This window comes from Podarcis gaigeae (genome assembly GCF_964106915.1).
Source record: "Podarcis gaigeae genome assembly, chromosome: 9".
NCBI classification, from domain to species: domain Eukaryota; kingdom Metazoa; phylum Chordata; class Lepidosauria; order Squamata; family Lacertidae; genus Podarcis; species Podarcis gaigeae.
Genome location: NC_139685.1, coordinates 39,839,226 through 39,856,327, shown reverse-complemented (window position 1 = coordinate 39,856,327; position 17,102 = coordinate 39,839,226). Strand labels below are relative to the sequence as shown.

Genomic DNA, 17,102 nt, shown 5'->3' with positions numbered 1-17,102 from the left:
TGTATTCCAACTTCATCTCATTATATAGTCACAGAAAGGTAAAGGTAAAGGGACCCCTGACCATTAGGTCCAATTGTGGACAACTCTGGGGTTGTGGCACTCATCTCGCTTTATTGGCTGAGGGAGCCAGCGTACAGCTTCCAGGTCACGTGGCCAGCATGACTAAGCCGCTTCTGGTGAACCAGAGCAGTGCACAGAAATGCCGTTTACCTTCCTGCTGGAGTGGTACCTATTTATCTACTTGCACTTTGATGTGCTTTCGAACTGCTAGGTTTGCAGGAACAGGAACAGGGACAGAGCAATGGGAGCTCACTCAGTCGTGGGGATTTGAACCGCCGACCTTCTGATCAGCAAGCACTAGTCTCTGTGGTTTAACCCACAGCGCCACCCGCGTCCCTATCACAGAAAGGTAGTTGTGCCTTGAATGATGAGACAGAGTTATGTGGTGTTTTCTGTTGCAAAGAGACTCAGCTTGCTACACGATTTAAATTTTGTTTTCACTTTCTTATCTGGATAAAGGTTGATAGTTAAATCAGCAGGGGCAGGCAACTTTATTCGGTAGGCATTGATCCACCTGGCAAGGTGGATGCTTCTGAAAAAGGAAAAAAACAGCAGCTAGAGGTTGATATGGAGAACCAGTAGGTGTGGCAGAGCTTAACTTCACCCTGCCAGTTGTTTTCTCCTTTAAATCACACTCCACCCAGCTGCTTTCCCTCTTCAGGTAGAAGTACTAGCATATTTTTCCCCTGCAAAAGGAAAAGCCATGCTGGGTTTGGGGCACTTTTGAGTGGAAAAACAACTGTCTTAGAAGGAGTTATGCATCTCCTGCCTATTTGCTGCCTCTCCACTCATAATTGCAGCCTCCATAAGTTTCTTTTCATTTTTAAAAAAATAGAGGAAAGCTACACAAAACTATACATGATTAATAGTTTAATCCTAAGACTTCTGCAAAACATCATGTCCCCCACCACACACACACACCAAAAAGCAGATAAACAGTTAATACTGTATAATATTTCTGTTTGTGACCATCTTAACAAGGACTGGACTCTGGGAAATTCATTTTGTGCAGAGAATGGGAAGTGGCTAGCTGCATTAATTTAAAGTCCATTAGTCAAGTATACATTTAAAAAGTCAGTCAGTCTGCTCTGCCTCTGGTCTGCTGCCACCAAATGATTCCTCCCTTCCAGCAGCTCTCCTGTGAATAGACTCCAGTTTGTAGGAAAGCTGTGTGTGGCTATCGGCAGCATGCATAAGGGGTCAAATACATTGGACCTTTATAGTGTGATCCTATATGTCTTTCCTTAGGGACGCGGGTGGCGCTGTGGGTTAAACCACAGAGCCTAGGGCTTGCCGATCAGAAGGTTGGCGGTTCGAATCCCCGCAACGGGGTGAGCTCCCGTTGCTCGGTCCCTGCTCCTGCCAACCTAGCAGTTTGAAAGCACGTCGAAGTGCAAGTAGATAAATAGGCACCGCTCCGGCAGGAAGGTAAACGGCGTTTCCATGCGCTGCTCTGGTTCGTCAGAAGCGGCTTAGTCATGCTGGCCACATGACCCGGAAGCTGTATGCTGGCTCCCTCGGCCAATAGAGTGAGATGAGCGCCGCAACCCCAGAGTCAGTCACGACTGGACCTAATGGTCAGGGGTCCCTTTACCTTTATATGTCTTTCCAGGAGTAGTTTCAGTTCAGTTTGATTTTCCAAGTGAGTTTAGGGTTGCAGCCTTAGCATAGTTAGTAAGCACAGTCAGATTTTCCAAAAAGTTACTGAGAAGTGATACAAAGGTGATTAGTCAGGAAGTTGGCAGAAAATTCACACATGGTTAAGTGAAAAGAGTGCAGAAGAGGGAATTTCAGCAAGCGTAGTTTGCAAGTCAAGTGCAGGTACCCTGCTCTCCTTTGCATCTGGACATCCTGAAGAGAATTCCAAAGTATTTTTTAATAATCCCCCACTCCCTGAAATTAGAAAATTATTTTTTGCAAATAAAATTAGCCATGGATCCCCTACTTTTGAAAATGCTAATATTTCTGTGGTAGTTTTTGTTATGTGAATGGTACTACCATACCATCCAACATGTCCCAGTGCAAAACTGGGATTCATGGCTTCTGGGCCGTGTTCCTGCACGAATTGCGTGACCCATGCAAGAGCACAGTACCCCAAAACGTGCATTTTTGGGTGCCACAATCTTAGGCATTTTTTGGGTGCTGTGCTCTCGTGTCTATACTTTCTATAGCACATTTTAATGGAGAAAGTGTATTTAAAGTCTGATTCTGATGCACTTTTCCAGAAAAAATTTGCAATGGATGGTATTGAGACTGTGCGGATATAACTCATACAACCCTATGTTTACTCAAAAGTAAGACGACTTTAGTGTGTGCCTACTTGCAGGTAAGTGCACATTGCATCCTTACAGTGCTATCCTAAACATGACTACTCAGCAGTAAATCGCAGTGAGGTCAATGGGGCTTACCATTAGGTGGGTGGATTGCAGCCTTTGTGAGTCACTGGTGGAGCTGTGATGTTAATCCCTAGAATGAGTATTGCAGATTTACATATTGTAGAACAGTAATGCAAATTTAGGCTGTATTTTAGTTCTGACAGATTTGTGTCCATATGACACTTTTCTTTTCAAAAATAATGTGTAGCAACATATTTGTTGCTACAGCTGAAATACCTACACACACACACAATCTCCTATTTTGTTATACTGATTCTAGTTACTGAATATGGAGCAAAGTCATTCTTAATTGTTCAGTCTCAAAACGCCTTTGTTCATGGCATCGAAGGGTACCATAGAAAATAGTTATTTAAAGTTTACTCAACTTGTTTCAAAGGTATTTAGTTTTGTCTTTCCTTTAATAGGAATTTAGTTGTATGTGAATGATAGCCAACTAAGTAATTGGTTAGACCCATGGAAATCACTGAAATTTAAACTCTGTAATTTCAATGGGTCTACTCTATGACTTACGTCCTTGATAAAGGGTGATGTGTATAGTATGCCCTCTATAACATCCGTGAATGTTCTCTGCTTGTTTCCACACACCCACACCCTGTTTTGAAATATATATTTAAACTAATTACTGTTGCTTTCTGCATCTGAAGCCCCCAACAGCACAAGGACAGTGAAGCGTTAATTTCAGAGAGTGGCTGAGTATATAGCTGAATTTTCTGGAGCTGCAGTCAGCATGGGATCAATGCACAGCTTTTCAAGAAAATGCAACACACTCCCTCCCCCATCCCTGCTAATGAGCAGCCAGGTAAGGTGAAACTGTTGTTTCCCCAGCTTGTTAGTGGAAGTAGTAAGAAAAGGGAGCTAGTTTTTTCATACATTCCTTTTGAGATTCACCCAAGCAATCAAGGCTTTTGGCCAGAAACCTAAATAGCATCTCTGGTTTCATGGGCTATTTCCTCTCTGGATTTATCTGTAATGTACCCCTTCATTTGGGGGGATTAAGATTAAATGGCACTGGAAAATAAAACAAAGGCTGCCTCTGTCTAAACAAGGAGTGAAACATCCTGGAAACATCTTTTTGCACACTAAGAACCAACACTTAGCTCTCTCTCCACCTGACTTCCAGCTCAAGTTCCCACTGGCAATACTACAGTGAGTTGCATCTGAGGGTGTGTGTGTGTGTGTGTGTGTGTGTGTGTGTGTGTGTGTGTGAGAGAGAGAGAGAGAGAGAGAGAGAGAGAGAGAGAGAGAGTAGCTATGCAGCCAAGACTAAAAGGCAACAGGTTCTCAAAACCATACATCTAAAAGAAAGAAGCAGAAGATTCACTTAAAATAAGTGTCATGTAAGGGTTCCTAGTTGTGGAACAGAGTGGAGATCTGGGCCATTTCCTTCTTAATTCCACATGGATCATCTGAAATAGATTTCTACAGTAGCCCTGCAGGGCCTGAGGCTCACATTATAGCATTTGTTAAATTACAAAATCCACATTAGGGCAACATCCTTATTAGGTCGACCAACATGTTACAAAATAGTGCACAAGTTTGTGAATTCCCGAGATCTCTACATAAGGGTAGATGCTGCAGCCACAGATGGAGTCTGCATTTAGGCACAACTTTTAAGATGGTATGTAGGAGGCAGCTGGCATTCAGCTGAAAGGAGTCTGTTAGGTGCTTTGTAGTTTCTAGATTGCACCCAGGAAGAAAAACTGACAAACGCCCCCCCCTCTTTTTGGTAAACATAAAACAATCTTGCTCTTCAGCTGTTGCATTGGCAATCCTAAAATGCAACCTGGGAACATCTCGGAAGGGCTACAGCCTATCTGCTTTAAATGTATGTCGCGGTGGTGTGACCAAGGACAGGTAAGCCAAGCGCCTATCAAGGGGAGAAGTTCATAACCAGGACAGGAATGTAAGAGCAGCCCTTCTGTTGCTTATCTCCACTATCAATGAAAACGAGCTGAAACAATTGCGCGGGAGAATTCTCATTTTGCAAGCATTGATGCTGAATATAGCATGCCGTCACTGCTTGGCTCTATTCCCCCACCGCACCCCTTTCCCCCATTGTTTTCCCTTCACAACTGATGCCCCTGGCATTCTCCGCCCCTGGAATTTGAATGGGTGGGGATGGAGGGAGAAGTCTTGCTCATTTTCTTTGTTAGTTTAATATGTTTCCTCAATTAAAAGATTAACAATAGCAGGCAAGCTTCTGCCACCGCTGTCAGATCTCTTGCAACATACAGCCCGGAGGAGAGTGCCAGGTGTGTAGCGCTCTTCCATCCAACAAACACATCCCAGGTGCTCCTGGGGGTGTTCCAAGCGTGTGTCCAATTCAGTCGGTAGAGCGTGAGACTTAATCTCACGGTCGTGGGTTCGAGTCCCACGTTGGGCAAAAGATTCCTGCATTGCAGGGGGTTGGGCTAGATGACCCTCATGGCCCCTTCCAAATACGATTCTGTGACACTGGCTGCGAGTTTCTTCCTGGTAACTCTGGTTAGGGAAGCCAGAGGTCCTGAGGTGCGCCTCCCTCCCTCCTCCCTCCCCGCCCCCGCCGATCCTGCCGCGCCACCAGGGAGGTCCTTAGGCAGGGCTGCCTGCCCGGGCGGGGAAGGAAACTCGTCCTGTCAGGGCCCATCGGGATCCGTTGCACAGTTTCGGCAAAGGGACTAAAAGAGAAACAGCTCCACGCCTCTCTCCCGTTCGGTCCCAGCGGCGCTTTGAGAGAAAGGGGGAAAGGGGGAGCTCTCGCTTCTTCTAAGCGCAAGGCGAGAGAGACCCGCCCCCTTTTCCCGGGGCCCCGCCCTCTCCCCCTTCCAGCGGCCGCTTTTCTGCCTCTCCGGATCCGGAGTGCCGGGGGGCGAAACACACACACAAAAGTGAGTCTGGCAGGGGCCGCTAGAAAGAGAATGGCGGGTTGCGCGGGGGAGTAGCCTCCCCCGCTCCGGCTGTCAAGCCCTTGTCGCCTTCCAGGTAAGATGAATGGCCCCCCATCAATCATGCTTCGCAGATTCCGCTGGGCTACCAAGCACAGTAGCCTCCGACAGGGGCCGAGGAGAAGGAGGGGGGTAGGGGAGAAGCAGTCTGATGGGCTTGGGGTGGGTGTTGAGTTGAGGCTTTTGTTTGCTGGGCTTGACCCCTCCGCATAATGGATTAGCAGAGAATCAATCTTAACCGCGAGGCACGGCTGGCTCCTTCGGCGCGTCTCTCAGCCCAGCTAGCCTGCCGCAGGCAGACAAGCCGCCGAAGAGTCTCGTGGCACCTCGAGGCTGGCGCAGTTGTGCCAGATGCTTTCGTGGAACGAAGCCCACGTCATCAGTTATCCTCACTTGCAGGTACGCGCGCAAACACACACACACACACGGTGGGGGAGAGCAGTGTAAACAGTGGCGTCAGAGGGAAAGGAAATGCAGAAAGTTAAAACGGGGATATCCATACATGAATAGATGTGTGAAGTGCAAGATTAATACTCCCCCCTTCCCCAAAGCCAGCCAACGGTTATTTTATTTTTTCGTTTGAGCAGAAATACAGGCCCATTCTGAAAGGGGAAAATGACTTTTAAAGGATTGCTTGCTTTTCTCCCATCACTCTGCTTCTCCATCACTACAGTTTCTTTAGCACCTTCCTTCTGAGAACCCTGCAAGTACCTCCATGGTGCATGAAAAGATTAGCTGGGGATGGGGTGGTGGAAAGGGTTTGCCCATGCTTTTGCTTTTTGTCATAACAGAAATGTATATCTTCCCCAATTCTGTGCAGATCTGTTGCCTCTCTAAAAGTTAAAATAAAATAAGGATACATTACAATTCTGGGGGAAACCAAACCACTTCCCAAACTTCTGCCAAACAGAAACCACACTTGACAAAAGCCCTATATATGTTGCATTGGAACTTGATGCTATCTTACCTGGAAACTATGTGGAAAGGTATGCTTTGAACACTCACATAGGAAATGCAAATAAATGAACTATCATGGCATTTGATCTCTCACCATCTTGCAAATTCAGATATATATTTTTAAATGTTAAGTGCCAAGCTAAGTTCATGTATATGTAAAAAATGAATCATTTTCATCAGTAAGCAGATCTCTATATCTTTCAATCAGTACATGTATAAACCCAAATCCAATTTGCATGGCACAAAACAAAAAACCTTTCACTTAGATGTACCTATCAACATTTTCCTAACACTGACTACATGGCAAGGTTTGAAAACCCATTCCTATTGGTTGCAGTGTCAATTACTTGAAAATAAGGCTGCAAACACATGTGTAAGGAAATAAGGCCCATTGAGCACAGTGGGGCTCACTTTCATGTAAGCATCTAATTCTATAAAATTAAAAGTCTGCAATTCTAATATTTACTTGGAAATAATTTCAGGGTGCCATAAGTATGCAGCCTTGTAACCCAAACCCCTGCATATTTACTTGGAAGAAAGTCTTACCGAGTTCAGTGACAACTTACTCCAAAATAAGTGTATGTTGCAGCTTTTGTGTCTCAAATAGTCTCCCAGGATGGGCTCATTAGTCATAATCTATCACAATTTGAATCAAATGCCTAATGATTGCATTGGTACTTAAATCATTCTAGGTTTTCAAGCTGTTCAGTCACTAAGTGCTTGCATTTTGAGAAGTACATGGTCTAGACTAGGTGATTTTGTATGTGTGCCTGCCCATTCTATATACTGAATGCATAATTGGGACTCTTGTAAAACGTTTCTGAAAGAGTCACTTTCTGAGTAGAGGTCTACTTCACTCCACAGTAACCACCCACTTGCCTATCTGCCAATCCAAACTGATGCTGGTTGTGGGACAGCCCCTCTTGCCATGATAAAAAGGCAAGATGCTGAAGCTGAATGAATCAGGAGCAGCTGCAGCCGCAGAATAAGAATAAGATCAGCACCATGAAAAACCCCATGTATGAAATAGCATCCCTGCTACTGGAAAAGTTTCTGCTGCTTGCCAACTTCAAACTTCTCGGTGTGGGCTCCGGTGCAGAGGAAGAAGAGAAGAAGAAACGATGCTGTTATTATGATACCACCTATTTCAAGCCAGGGGATTTGCTGGAGGTGCCCCGAACACTCTTCATTCATTTTGGCATCTACCTGGGGGATAACCGGGTGGCTCACCTTATGCCAGATATCCTGCCTGCTCTCACCAACGACCAGAAACAGATCCAGAAGGTGGTGACTAACAAGAGACTCATCTTTGGTGTCATCGCTAAAATGGCCAGGATCCGTGTGGACACAGTGGAAGACTTTGCCTATGGAGGCTCTATTCTGGTAAACCACATGGACAAACTCTTCAAGAACAACGTCCTGCGTGATGAAGAGGTGGTCTGCAGAGCAGAAAAGCTGGTGGGTGCCACTGAATACAGCTTGCTGTGGAACAACTGTGAACATTTTGTGACCTTCTGCAGATATGGTTCTCCGGTCAGCTTCCAGACTGAGAAGGTAAACTACCACTGTACAAATCTAGCCAAGCAACCTGGCAAAAGGATTCCGAGTCCTTGCTTTGAGAGCACAAAGGGACAATTGCACAGTGGCTTATCTGTATGGGACTCCGTGTTGTGCATTTATAACCTACTTCTATAAGCATTTCTCACTTGCACTTCCCTTCCCCCAGAACATAAAGTAAGCTGCATGAGTTGAGGGTGTTTCATTTTTGGTTCAGTCTTGTGCCTTTAAGTATTAGTAACCAACCGTGTTCCAAAATCTCTAATAATCCATAAAAAGCTATATAGTGCCTTTTATGTTAGTGGTAAGATTCAAGTGCAAGCTTTCCTTGCAGGTCCCAACAAAACTGCTATCCAAACACTTAATGCATCTCTGAGCCAGAATAAACAAAAACACAAAATCGAAACTGTCCAGCCATTCCATCGTCTGGGAACAGGGCAGTGTGAGCTGATGCTGCCAAGGAAGTATAGTGATCCTGCTGTAGCACCGGCTAGCCAGTTTTCCTATCTGAAAGCAAACCTGGGCAGAGAACTATTCAATTCCCAAAAGACTTTAACTAGAGCCTTCTCTGTTGAAGAGAAATGCTCATCTTCCCATTGCTCTTAAGGAATGGAATCTTCTATTATTATTATTATTATTATTATTATTATTAAGCTCAGGAATTGACTATACTTACAGTCCTGTTAAATTTTGTTTCTTGCAAATCAAAAGTGGGCAAGTCATTGTTTTAACATTCCACCTGCCTCTCTTAGATCCAAGCCCAGACCTCTAGCAAGGGCCCATTAATCTAAGTAGAATTTGGCCTTAGACTGCTGACAGAATGCTAGATTTGGTATTTTGAGTACTTTCTACCTAGTGACAATGGTGCTGGTTGCAGGAATTGCTATATGGTGTATATATTTTCCCCTGCTTTTCCCCCTAATGAATGGTGATTCCCTGAAAGGCATACAGTTCAAGGCTGTTGTAGATTCTGGCTTTTTAATACTCATGCAGAAATGGATAGGGCTAAGAGGTGCCACGTGCAACACTGGCCTCTGTCCCTCTTTCCTTCCCTCCTTTCTCTTATGCCCTCTTGTGCATCTGCCTCCCAAAGGCTTGCACAGCTATTTGTTCCAGCAGCCCTGGCTACAGGCTCCCCAGGTGAATGGTGCCCCTGTGGCTGGCCGGGGGGTACTTCCCACGCCCCCATGGGACAGTGTGATGAGGCACCTCTCTTTGGGGTGGGGGGGCAGCTCAGAGACCAGGGGCAGCAGCTTTCCAGAGGACTCCCAAGGAGAGGAGAGGGGAGAGGAGGTGGAGGGAACACTCCACAAAGGAGGGTGTTTGAAAAAGGGTGAGAGGCTGCCAGCTCTGCAGGCAAGGGGTGACATAACTGGGCTCCTGAGCCCCAATGGGGTGCCACAGAAAGAATGTAGTTGGCCAAGCGAGCCATGGACTCAAAAGGGTTGAAAATGTGTGGGCTAAGGTATGTCCTTTCTTTTTCCACTCTCATCTTTACTGTGTGAAAACTTCTGATTCATTGGATTGGCTGCTATCTAAAAGCAGAGCATGCAAAACAGCCATCTGAAGCACAGCACATCCTCTGCAGAACTTGAGTTCAGTCCCATTTTGCTGAATGTATGTTTTAGTCAGCATTTATTTCATATTGTTGAGGGTGGCCCTATGTGAACCTTCCATCTCAAGCTTAACAGTGTTAAGGAAATAGGTCTCTCTTCATATGGGACAGCTGGGTACAGGGAGTGAAAATGAACACTGGTTTAGGTTGTACACTGTGTACTGTTCCAACAGGCAGGGGTTTGGCATTGCAAAAGTAAAAAAAAAAGTTCATCTTTCCATCAGAGGGTAAACACAGGATATTTTTGGTGTGGTTTAGCAAACATCTAAATGCGATGCCCTGAAATTCAAGGTTATGATTCTCCTTTGTAGCTGGGGATGGTGGTACTAAGAGCAGAGCTGATCTCTTCTCCGCCATTCAAGAGAAATAAAGGTACATTGTGCAGAGACTAGGAGCAGTATTACCAGCAGCCCCCGGTTAGCTCAGAGGCGTGCTTTTACAAGCTGAACTTGATGAAGTCTGCAAAAGGAAGTACGTCAGATTTATTTAGGTACCAAGCAAATAATTTCTTGTAGTAGAGGCAGTGTTTCTGGGTGGCTAATTAGAATGGAACACATATTGCCTCTCTGTGCCCAATGCAGGCAGGAACAGAGCAAGGGCTATTTTGCTTTAATTTCTCTCTCTCTCTTAAAAATATTGAATCTGTGTGAAATGCCAATGAAGTCATTTAGGTTTGCCAGGTTTCTGACAGACAAAACCAGATTTTAATTGGTGTTACTGTTCAGCACTGTTAATCTAACAGAGTTTTTGTATAGTGCTTTATTAGTCTAATAAATGGCTTGGCTGGAGAAAATTTGCAACTTTTAAACCCTTAAGGCTGCCTGGTTTGGTTTAAAAAATTTTTTTTGGTATGCTTCCTTAAGAAGTAGGACAGCTAGTTCTGAAGCCTTCATTTGTTCATTTTAAATACACTTTAAAAACAACAGCCAACCCCAACTATTCACTACTCTACGCCTCACTTGGATGTCACTGGTGGATTGGCACATTTTGAAGACTATTCTTTCCCCCTTTCTGTTCATTTCACTCCTGCCATCTCATCCCAATGCAATGCTCTAGTAAATAGTAAATGTGCAGGTACCACAGTTCTGCTGATGTTTTGTCCTGAAACCACAGGAATGATGGGGTAGTTGAGATGGGGGTGGCTAGAGAGTAAGCAGTCAAGGCATTATATACTTTCAGTCTATCAAAACCAACTTGCTAGAAAGCACTGAAATACCATCATGTAAAAGTTAGCAGAGAACTGAAACCAAATTCTAGCCAATGTCATCATGTAGACATAACATAATTATCCAAATGGTTTTAGAAACACACACAGCAACTGAAGAATTAGAAATTCAGATGGATGGGAAGTGGGTTCCTGACCACTGGGGTGCCTACTCTTAACCTGTAGTGTCTCTCTGTGGTCTCAGGTAGAGCTGTTTCCCTGCCCTGCTGCCTTGAGATCTTGGAAGTTTCGAACCTGTGGAATTTTGCATGCAAATGGTGTGCTCTTCCACAAAGCTATGAGTCCTCCCAAATAAACAAGGGTGCTTCAATATCCTTTGTATTATCACTGAGGATGTTGGGGTGCATCTCTTAGATCATGCGGCATAGTTGCTTGTAACAGCAAAACATTTTGGACTAGCCCTGCTAAATTTCAATTTAAAAAATTAAATACTATGTAAGTCAGTTTGCTATATAACCTGGAAGGTGGTAGACTCTCCTTTGTTCAACCAGGACTAGCTGGTCTTTTTTTGGTATGTTGTAGTAGCAATTCCCTGCATCAGCAGGAGGTTGAACTACATGAGCTTTAAGGTTATTGCCAAATCTATGATTCCATGCATGTGTTTATTTCTCAACTGGAAGCAGCCCTTAATTTGCATTCTAAAAATTTCTGCTCTGATTTTTGCAGTTCTGTGAAACGGTGAAGATGATTATTCGGGACCAGAGGAGTGTTCTTGCTTCAGCACTGCTGGGACTGGTTTCTATACTCTGCCTGGGTTTGGCACCTTCTACTACCCTCCCTACCATCATTATTCCATTCATTTTGTGGATGGCTGGTTAAAGGCACCCACAGAGCTTGTTAGAAGTTGTAAATAGAATGTACAATGTATTTATGAAAGCTCAAACACCTTTCCAACATTGTGTACAGAAGAAAAATGTGGCATCCAGTTGTGTAATGATTTAAAAGCATCATTGGCCAGAATATGTAATAGCTTACTGTGTAAGCCACTGGATTTTGTGAAAATCTTTCTAGAAGGCAAATTTAGCAATGGGTTCATGGGATTTACTCCCAAGCAAGCATTCCTAAACTGCATTCCTAAGCTCAAAAGTGAATTCTAATGAAATTTATAGGTGGAACTCCCAAGTAAATGTGCATAGGTTTGGACAATAAGGGTAATATGGGAAGAGGGGTCTTTCAGAATATCAGTGAAACAGAGTATTAGAGTCCTTAGCTAGTTGAGAGGGGACAAATAGGGAATGAAAACAAGCTACTAGCATTCAGCATCTCTTCCAGTTGTACTTTGAAGTCTGTTGTTTCTAAACCAAATGCAGTGGGAATAAAATAAGTCCAGATGTGTGTTTTTATTGTTGCATATTTAACAACTTCTGACTGGTTCACCTCTGCTTTTTTACATTTCTAATTTTAGACTCTGGGCTTTACAGGGGCCACCGCTTTAGATAGTAATGTGTATTACTTCACTTACTTCAAAGCCAGCCCTGCTGCGTTTGGGGGACCTCCTGCTCATTCTGCTGAGAGGGGCCCTGGACCTCTGTCCCAAAGTCCTGCCAGTGAGTTTTATAAAGTGGGAAGTTAATTCACCAAGAGGCTCTCCATTTAAATTACAAAACTGCCTCCCACCATCCTGCCTGGATTTAAGGGCTGTGAAAAAACTGCACCTTCCTAGAGCTGTCCCTGTTATTAAATGTTATAAATCATGCCAGAAGTTTCTGAAGTGTAGAGACTAAAACAGTTTGGCTGGTACAAGTGGCTAACAAGCAAGCAAAAAAAGAGAGAAAGGCTGTGTTTTGAGGGAAGATGAAAGGAGACTGCCTTGCTCTTTAATCTTTTCTTGACAATGAGACCAATCGGGTTGGAAATCATGAAGCTGCTTTATGACAGCTAATGTACTGGGAAGTGGGAAGCATGTGTCATCATTGTGTCCAGGGCCAGACCTGCCATTAGAAAGGGTGAAACAACCTGCGCCAGGCAGCAGATTTCAGGGTGCTGTAAAAAGTGTGGCAAATTGTGAGTTACTTAGACTGCAGTGCTGAGTACACTTATGTAGTAGCTACCGCAGAGCGATTAAGAACAAAAAAGATCGCTTGCGGGGTCAGAGCACACACCCCAGCAGGGCAGGAGGCACAAGAGGTCTCTGCCCTTGTTGATTCCTAGCAAGCTACAATTGGGTGGCATATTTGTTATATTTTCAGCAACACTGGAGTGTGTGTGTATGTGTGTGCAGGAATTTCTACCCCGGCCCCTAACCTGTCTTAAGTCATTTCTGATTGTTCCATGTGGGACAGAAGAAGCCTCAGAATTCAATATCTGGTATTTAAAACAGAAGTGCTTCTTAACATAGTCATGTTCCTCCTCACCAGTACCAAAACCCACATCTTGACATCACAACCATGCATCCCTTTATTGATGCACGGTTGATACCTATGCTTTCTGCAATGAAAGTCCTCCCTTGTGTTTAGTCTATGATGTATTAGAGTTTTTTAAATCTCTGATAAAACAATGGGATAACTCCCCCACCCTTTAAAACTCAACTGGCTTGCATACACACACACACACACACACACACACACACACAGTGGTACCTCGGGTTACATACACTTCAGGTTACATACGCTTCAGGTTACATACTCCGCTAACCCAGAAATAGTGCTTCAGGTTAAGAACTTTGCTTCAGGATGAGAACAGAAATCGTGCTCCGGCGGCGCAGCAGCAGCAGGAGGCCCCATTAGCTAAAGTGGTGCTTCAGGTTAAGAACAGTTTCAAGTTAAGTACGGACCTCCGGAACGAATTAAGTACTTAACCCGAGATATCACTGTACAGTATATGTATATCTGCTTTACACAGTTCCTATAATCTTCTCGGCAGAGGCTTGTAATTGCTCAAATAACTATAAATCACTCGGTTTGCAGATGTTGAAGGAAACAGAATAGCAGGTGGCCAACAATGCCTTTATAAAAGAGAGAAGATACATTGAAAAAATGGGTTCTGCTTATTTTCTGTCCTAGACCTAACTTACTAACTGTGGTTAGTTGCTTGTGTAAATAGACACTCAATGTTGGAGCCAATTATGACTATACCAGGGAAAGGCATCAAAATTAAATGTTTCCTGGGCGTTGTTGAAATGGACTCAGACCACATGGGGGCATATTCATACCGGCTGCTAATGGCTCACAGAGTTACCCATTGTTTTCTGGTGGTGATGTCACTGCACTGTACCTTACGTTTAGGTTACTTCTACCTGGGCACCTGTTCCCAAGTAGGTAATGTACATTTTGCCAGGCCAATTCAAACTGCCTCAAAATAGCTGGACTCTGTAATGCAGGGGTAGGCAAACTGGTGACCTCCATGTTTCGGACTATCAACTCCCACGATCCCTGGCCAGCATGCTGGCTGGGGCTGAGGAGAGTTGTAAAACAAAACATTTGGATGACACCACATTGACTATCTTTGTAGCAGGCTGCCTGAGCGTAAGATGAAGACAGTTTTAAAAAGTGAGATAGCTTAATGGTGGGGGCTTGTAAATGGAAAACTAGTTGAAGAAGTCTAGGGCTGTGATTCATAGCTCCAATAGAACTATCTGGAGTAGAGCACCCAGCCAACGCATAATGACTGGTGTGATCCCAACTCTACTGCTAGCACACATGAACCCAAACAATGTGAATGTGGGGCCCTTCCAACCATGCCATTCCCTCTTTTTGAGATGCAAATTTGAAAAACTTCCTGCTGTGGTCAGTTTCATTTGCATGGGAGCCTTTTTTCCTTCTGCAAAGGGGGTGGGTAGGAGGGAATAAAACACTAACTCTGCATCCCTGATACCCACAAGCCATGCAGCAACTCTGCTGATCTCTGGTAGTCCAGATCTTAGAGTGAGGAGTGGTTGGGGGCACAGTCTAAGCAGGCAACTGCTTCAGTAAAACACCATGGCAACTGGTACTTCTTGCATGTGATCATCCCTTTCTCTTTAGCATTACAACACCAAACCAACTGGGGGAGAAGCTGCAACTTTGGAGGAGCTGAAAGTCATAGCAATGGGAGGCACAGACATGCTCTCACAAGGAGACAAAGCTTGACCCTCTCCCAGTGAAACAAAACTTTCGATTCAGAAGGGTTTGTGAAATGAACAGAAGTTGCTGGCAGGAGCAGGGGGCAAGTGCAATGAGGACAGAAGCAGGGAGAAAGAAGGCAGTCCTCAGAATAAAGAGGAGCTTGGCCCTCCCTTCTCTTCCAGATTGTATAGTCCTGTCATCTTCTAGATAAGATAAATGGCCTCCATCAATCATCCCCTGCAGCCCTCACAGAAGCTGGCTATCTGCTTGACTCCTGAAACATACTGGCCTCCAACGGGGGGGGGGGGGGGTATTGCTGATCTGACAAGGTGCTCTATTCTGAAAGCAGCCCCTAGGGTTTGATCATTTGCATAATGGTTTATTGTCTCCACAAAACTCAGCCATGCTTCCTACATTTTCCCAGATGATGGAATTGAGACCAGTTATTTGGGACAAGCAGGTAATTGTCAACCAAATGGAAATCAAAATGAATTTGTCAAGGAAACAAGGATAGTGCCACCAACCTTATAATTTACTCCCCCCCCCCTCAGCATGTGGTAGAATCAATGCACGCCACTTCATACTCTCAATGAAAAGAAAGAGCTGTACAAACACCCATTATTTGCAGACTTATTTTAAATCGGAAAGCACTCAGGGTAAGACATTTTGCTGCCTGAGGCGAGAACAAGATGGTGTCCCTTCCCATTTCATATACAGAAAGCAGCTGAAATGGCAGTTGAATCTTGCTTTAACACTGGTACAGTATCCTTCACTGCATCTGAAGACAGCAGGCTAGCTTAGGGTATATCTGACAGGACATATGACACTCCCTGCCCTCCTGCCTCACTCTACCTAATGGTAGGGCTGGTCCTGGTTATATCCACCATAGAACAATTACGGTACTTATCCATATATACTTTCTATGAATCTGAAGAGTTTTGTATTGGTGTTTTAATGGGGAAGCCCATGACTCTTCAGAAGGCTTCTGAATATTAACTGTCGGTACAACCAAAAAAACCTAACTGTTGCTCAATCCTGGCTCAAATTCCAGTGCAACATAACCCACTGATATCTTTCTTCTATGGCACAGCTTTTCAGTACAGTAGTTGGTCATGAGCAAAAATGGAGGACAGCATTAATGCCAGGTTCCTTTTAAAATTTATTTATTGTGTGTGAGACTAATTAGATCATATCTGCTTCTCTTTGGTGATGAATCACAGTTCACCTGGGCTGCACTGCCTGTGTCTTGGTCAGCATTCTGTGAGTTGTTCATCTAAAATGGAACAACAGGAACAACTGGTACAATTCTGTAGTGATGTTCTCTGTCCCACTTGTTCAGTAGCAGAAGTTTCAAAGCTGCAAAGTACTGTTTGTACCACAGCAGCTGAAGCCAAGTCTGAGGTTTTGCACAGACAAGATTAATAGGGAAGGGGAAATAATTTATCTTGCTTTTTTCTGTGCATGAGAATCAAGATTCCAGTTCTTTTAATAATTTGCATTGACTTAAGGGATGTTTGCTGGAATGCAGGGATGGGGGACCCATGACTCTTCAGATGCTGTTGTATGACATTCCCTTATCATTGGCCGTGCTGGTTGAGGCTTATGGGAACAGAGCTCCAACAATATCTGGAAATCCTCAGGCTTCCCATCCCTGCTGTAATGAGAAACCCTGCCCAAAATTGTAATATTTAAGGCAAGTGATTATTCAAAGAACTGAGGCCACCCATGCCACATTTCAGCCCTTGCTTAGCGGCATCCTCCTGTTGAACTGAACACTGATACAGCATTATTATTCCTTGGTATTAAGGCTAACAAAATATATAGTCAATCTTCTTAAACTGTCTGAAGTTTCAGTCTGATAGCTGACAATGATCTGCCATTATTAAGGTAAAATGATCTACCTGTGTCAAGTGACAGGTGCACATGGGAGACGTATTCATCGAAGTGAAGCTTGAAAGCAAGACACAAAAGCACATATGATTCTGTCAGCCTCGTGTTCTTCTACACTTTCTGCTGTGAACCTTATCCTCATTTTGCAGGCCATAATGCACTTTATAACAACAACAACAACTTATTACAGCAAAAGTCTGAACAAATGCTGAACTCCCTTAAGTAGATGAGACTGCAAATTAGAGTGGCACTTCTACTGTATGTAGTAAGAGCGCTTGAGCTAATCAATGAAATGTTCCAATGATCTAATTAAAAACCATCCCATAAGAAAAGCAAATTCCAATTGTATACATCCGTGCAAGATCCAGAATATTTTTTACAAAAACATGTCAAAGTAATAAAAATCCAAATCCAAACTATAATGCAAGATATGGA

At 44.0% G+C, this 17,102-nt stretch overlaps 1 protein-coding gene and 1 long non-coding RNA gene across 8 annotated transcripts in view; one reads left to right on the top strand and one right to left on the bottom strand.

The window, feature by feature from the left end:
• Positions 1 to 17,102, bottom strand: part of LOC310852510 — a 32,325-nt gene that overhangs the window by 12,303 nt on the left and 2,920 nt on the right. Inside the window, exons 2-3 of one of the 5 annotated variants that reach the window (XR_014568185.1) lie at positions 16,679 to 16,827; positions 15,924 to 16,050 (exon numbers count right to left, since the gene is read on the bottom strand). The exons of 2 other annotated variants lie outside the window; for them this stretch is intronic. This is a non-coding gene — a long non-coding RNA (uncharacterized lncRNA). Of the gene's footprint in view, positions 1 to 15,923; positions 16,051 to 16,678; positions 16,828 to 17,102 lie in introns of those variants that run through there. 2 more of the 5 variants (XR_014568188.1, XR_014568189.1) reach the window with 2 other exon arrangements.
• On the top strand, positions 2,973 to 12,070 carry LRAT (lecithin retinol acyltransferase). Of its 3 annotated transcripts, none has more exons than XM_083756035.1 (3): positions 2,973 to 3,255; positions 7,202 to 7,891; positions 11,401 to 12,070. In XM_083756035.1, the coding sequence occupies exons 2-3, from the start codon at positions 7,295 to 7,297 to the stop codon at positions 11,551 to 11,553; spliced, it is 750 nt and encodes a 249-aa protein (XP_083612161.1). In that variant the 5' UTR covers positions 2,973 to 3,255; positions 7,202 to 7,294; the 3' UTR covers positions 11,554 to 12,070. The 3 variants fall into 3 exon arrangements, with proteins under 3 accessions (XP_083612161.1, XP_083612160.1, XP_083612162.1); XM_083756034.1 differs by lacking the exon at positions 2,973 to 3,255 and adding an exon at positions 5,085 to 5,417; XM_083756036.1 differs by lacking the exon at positions 2,973 to 3,255 and adding an exon at positions 5,552 to 5,779.

Excerpts from the sequence above, each read along its gene's own strand:
- LRAT (XM_083756035.1), top strand. The coding sequence starts at position 7,295 with ATGAATCAGGAGCAGCTGCAGCCGCAGAATAAGAATAAGATCAGCACC. Across the intron at positions 7,892-11,400 it reads TCAGCTTCCAGACTGAGAAG|TTCTGTGAAACGGTGAAGAT; the intron begins GTAAACTACCAC and ends TGATTTTTGCAG.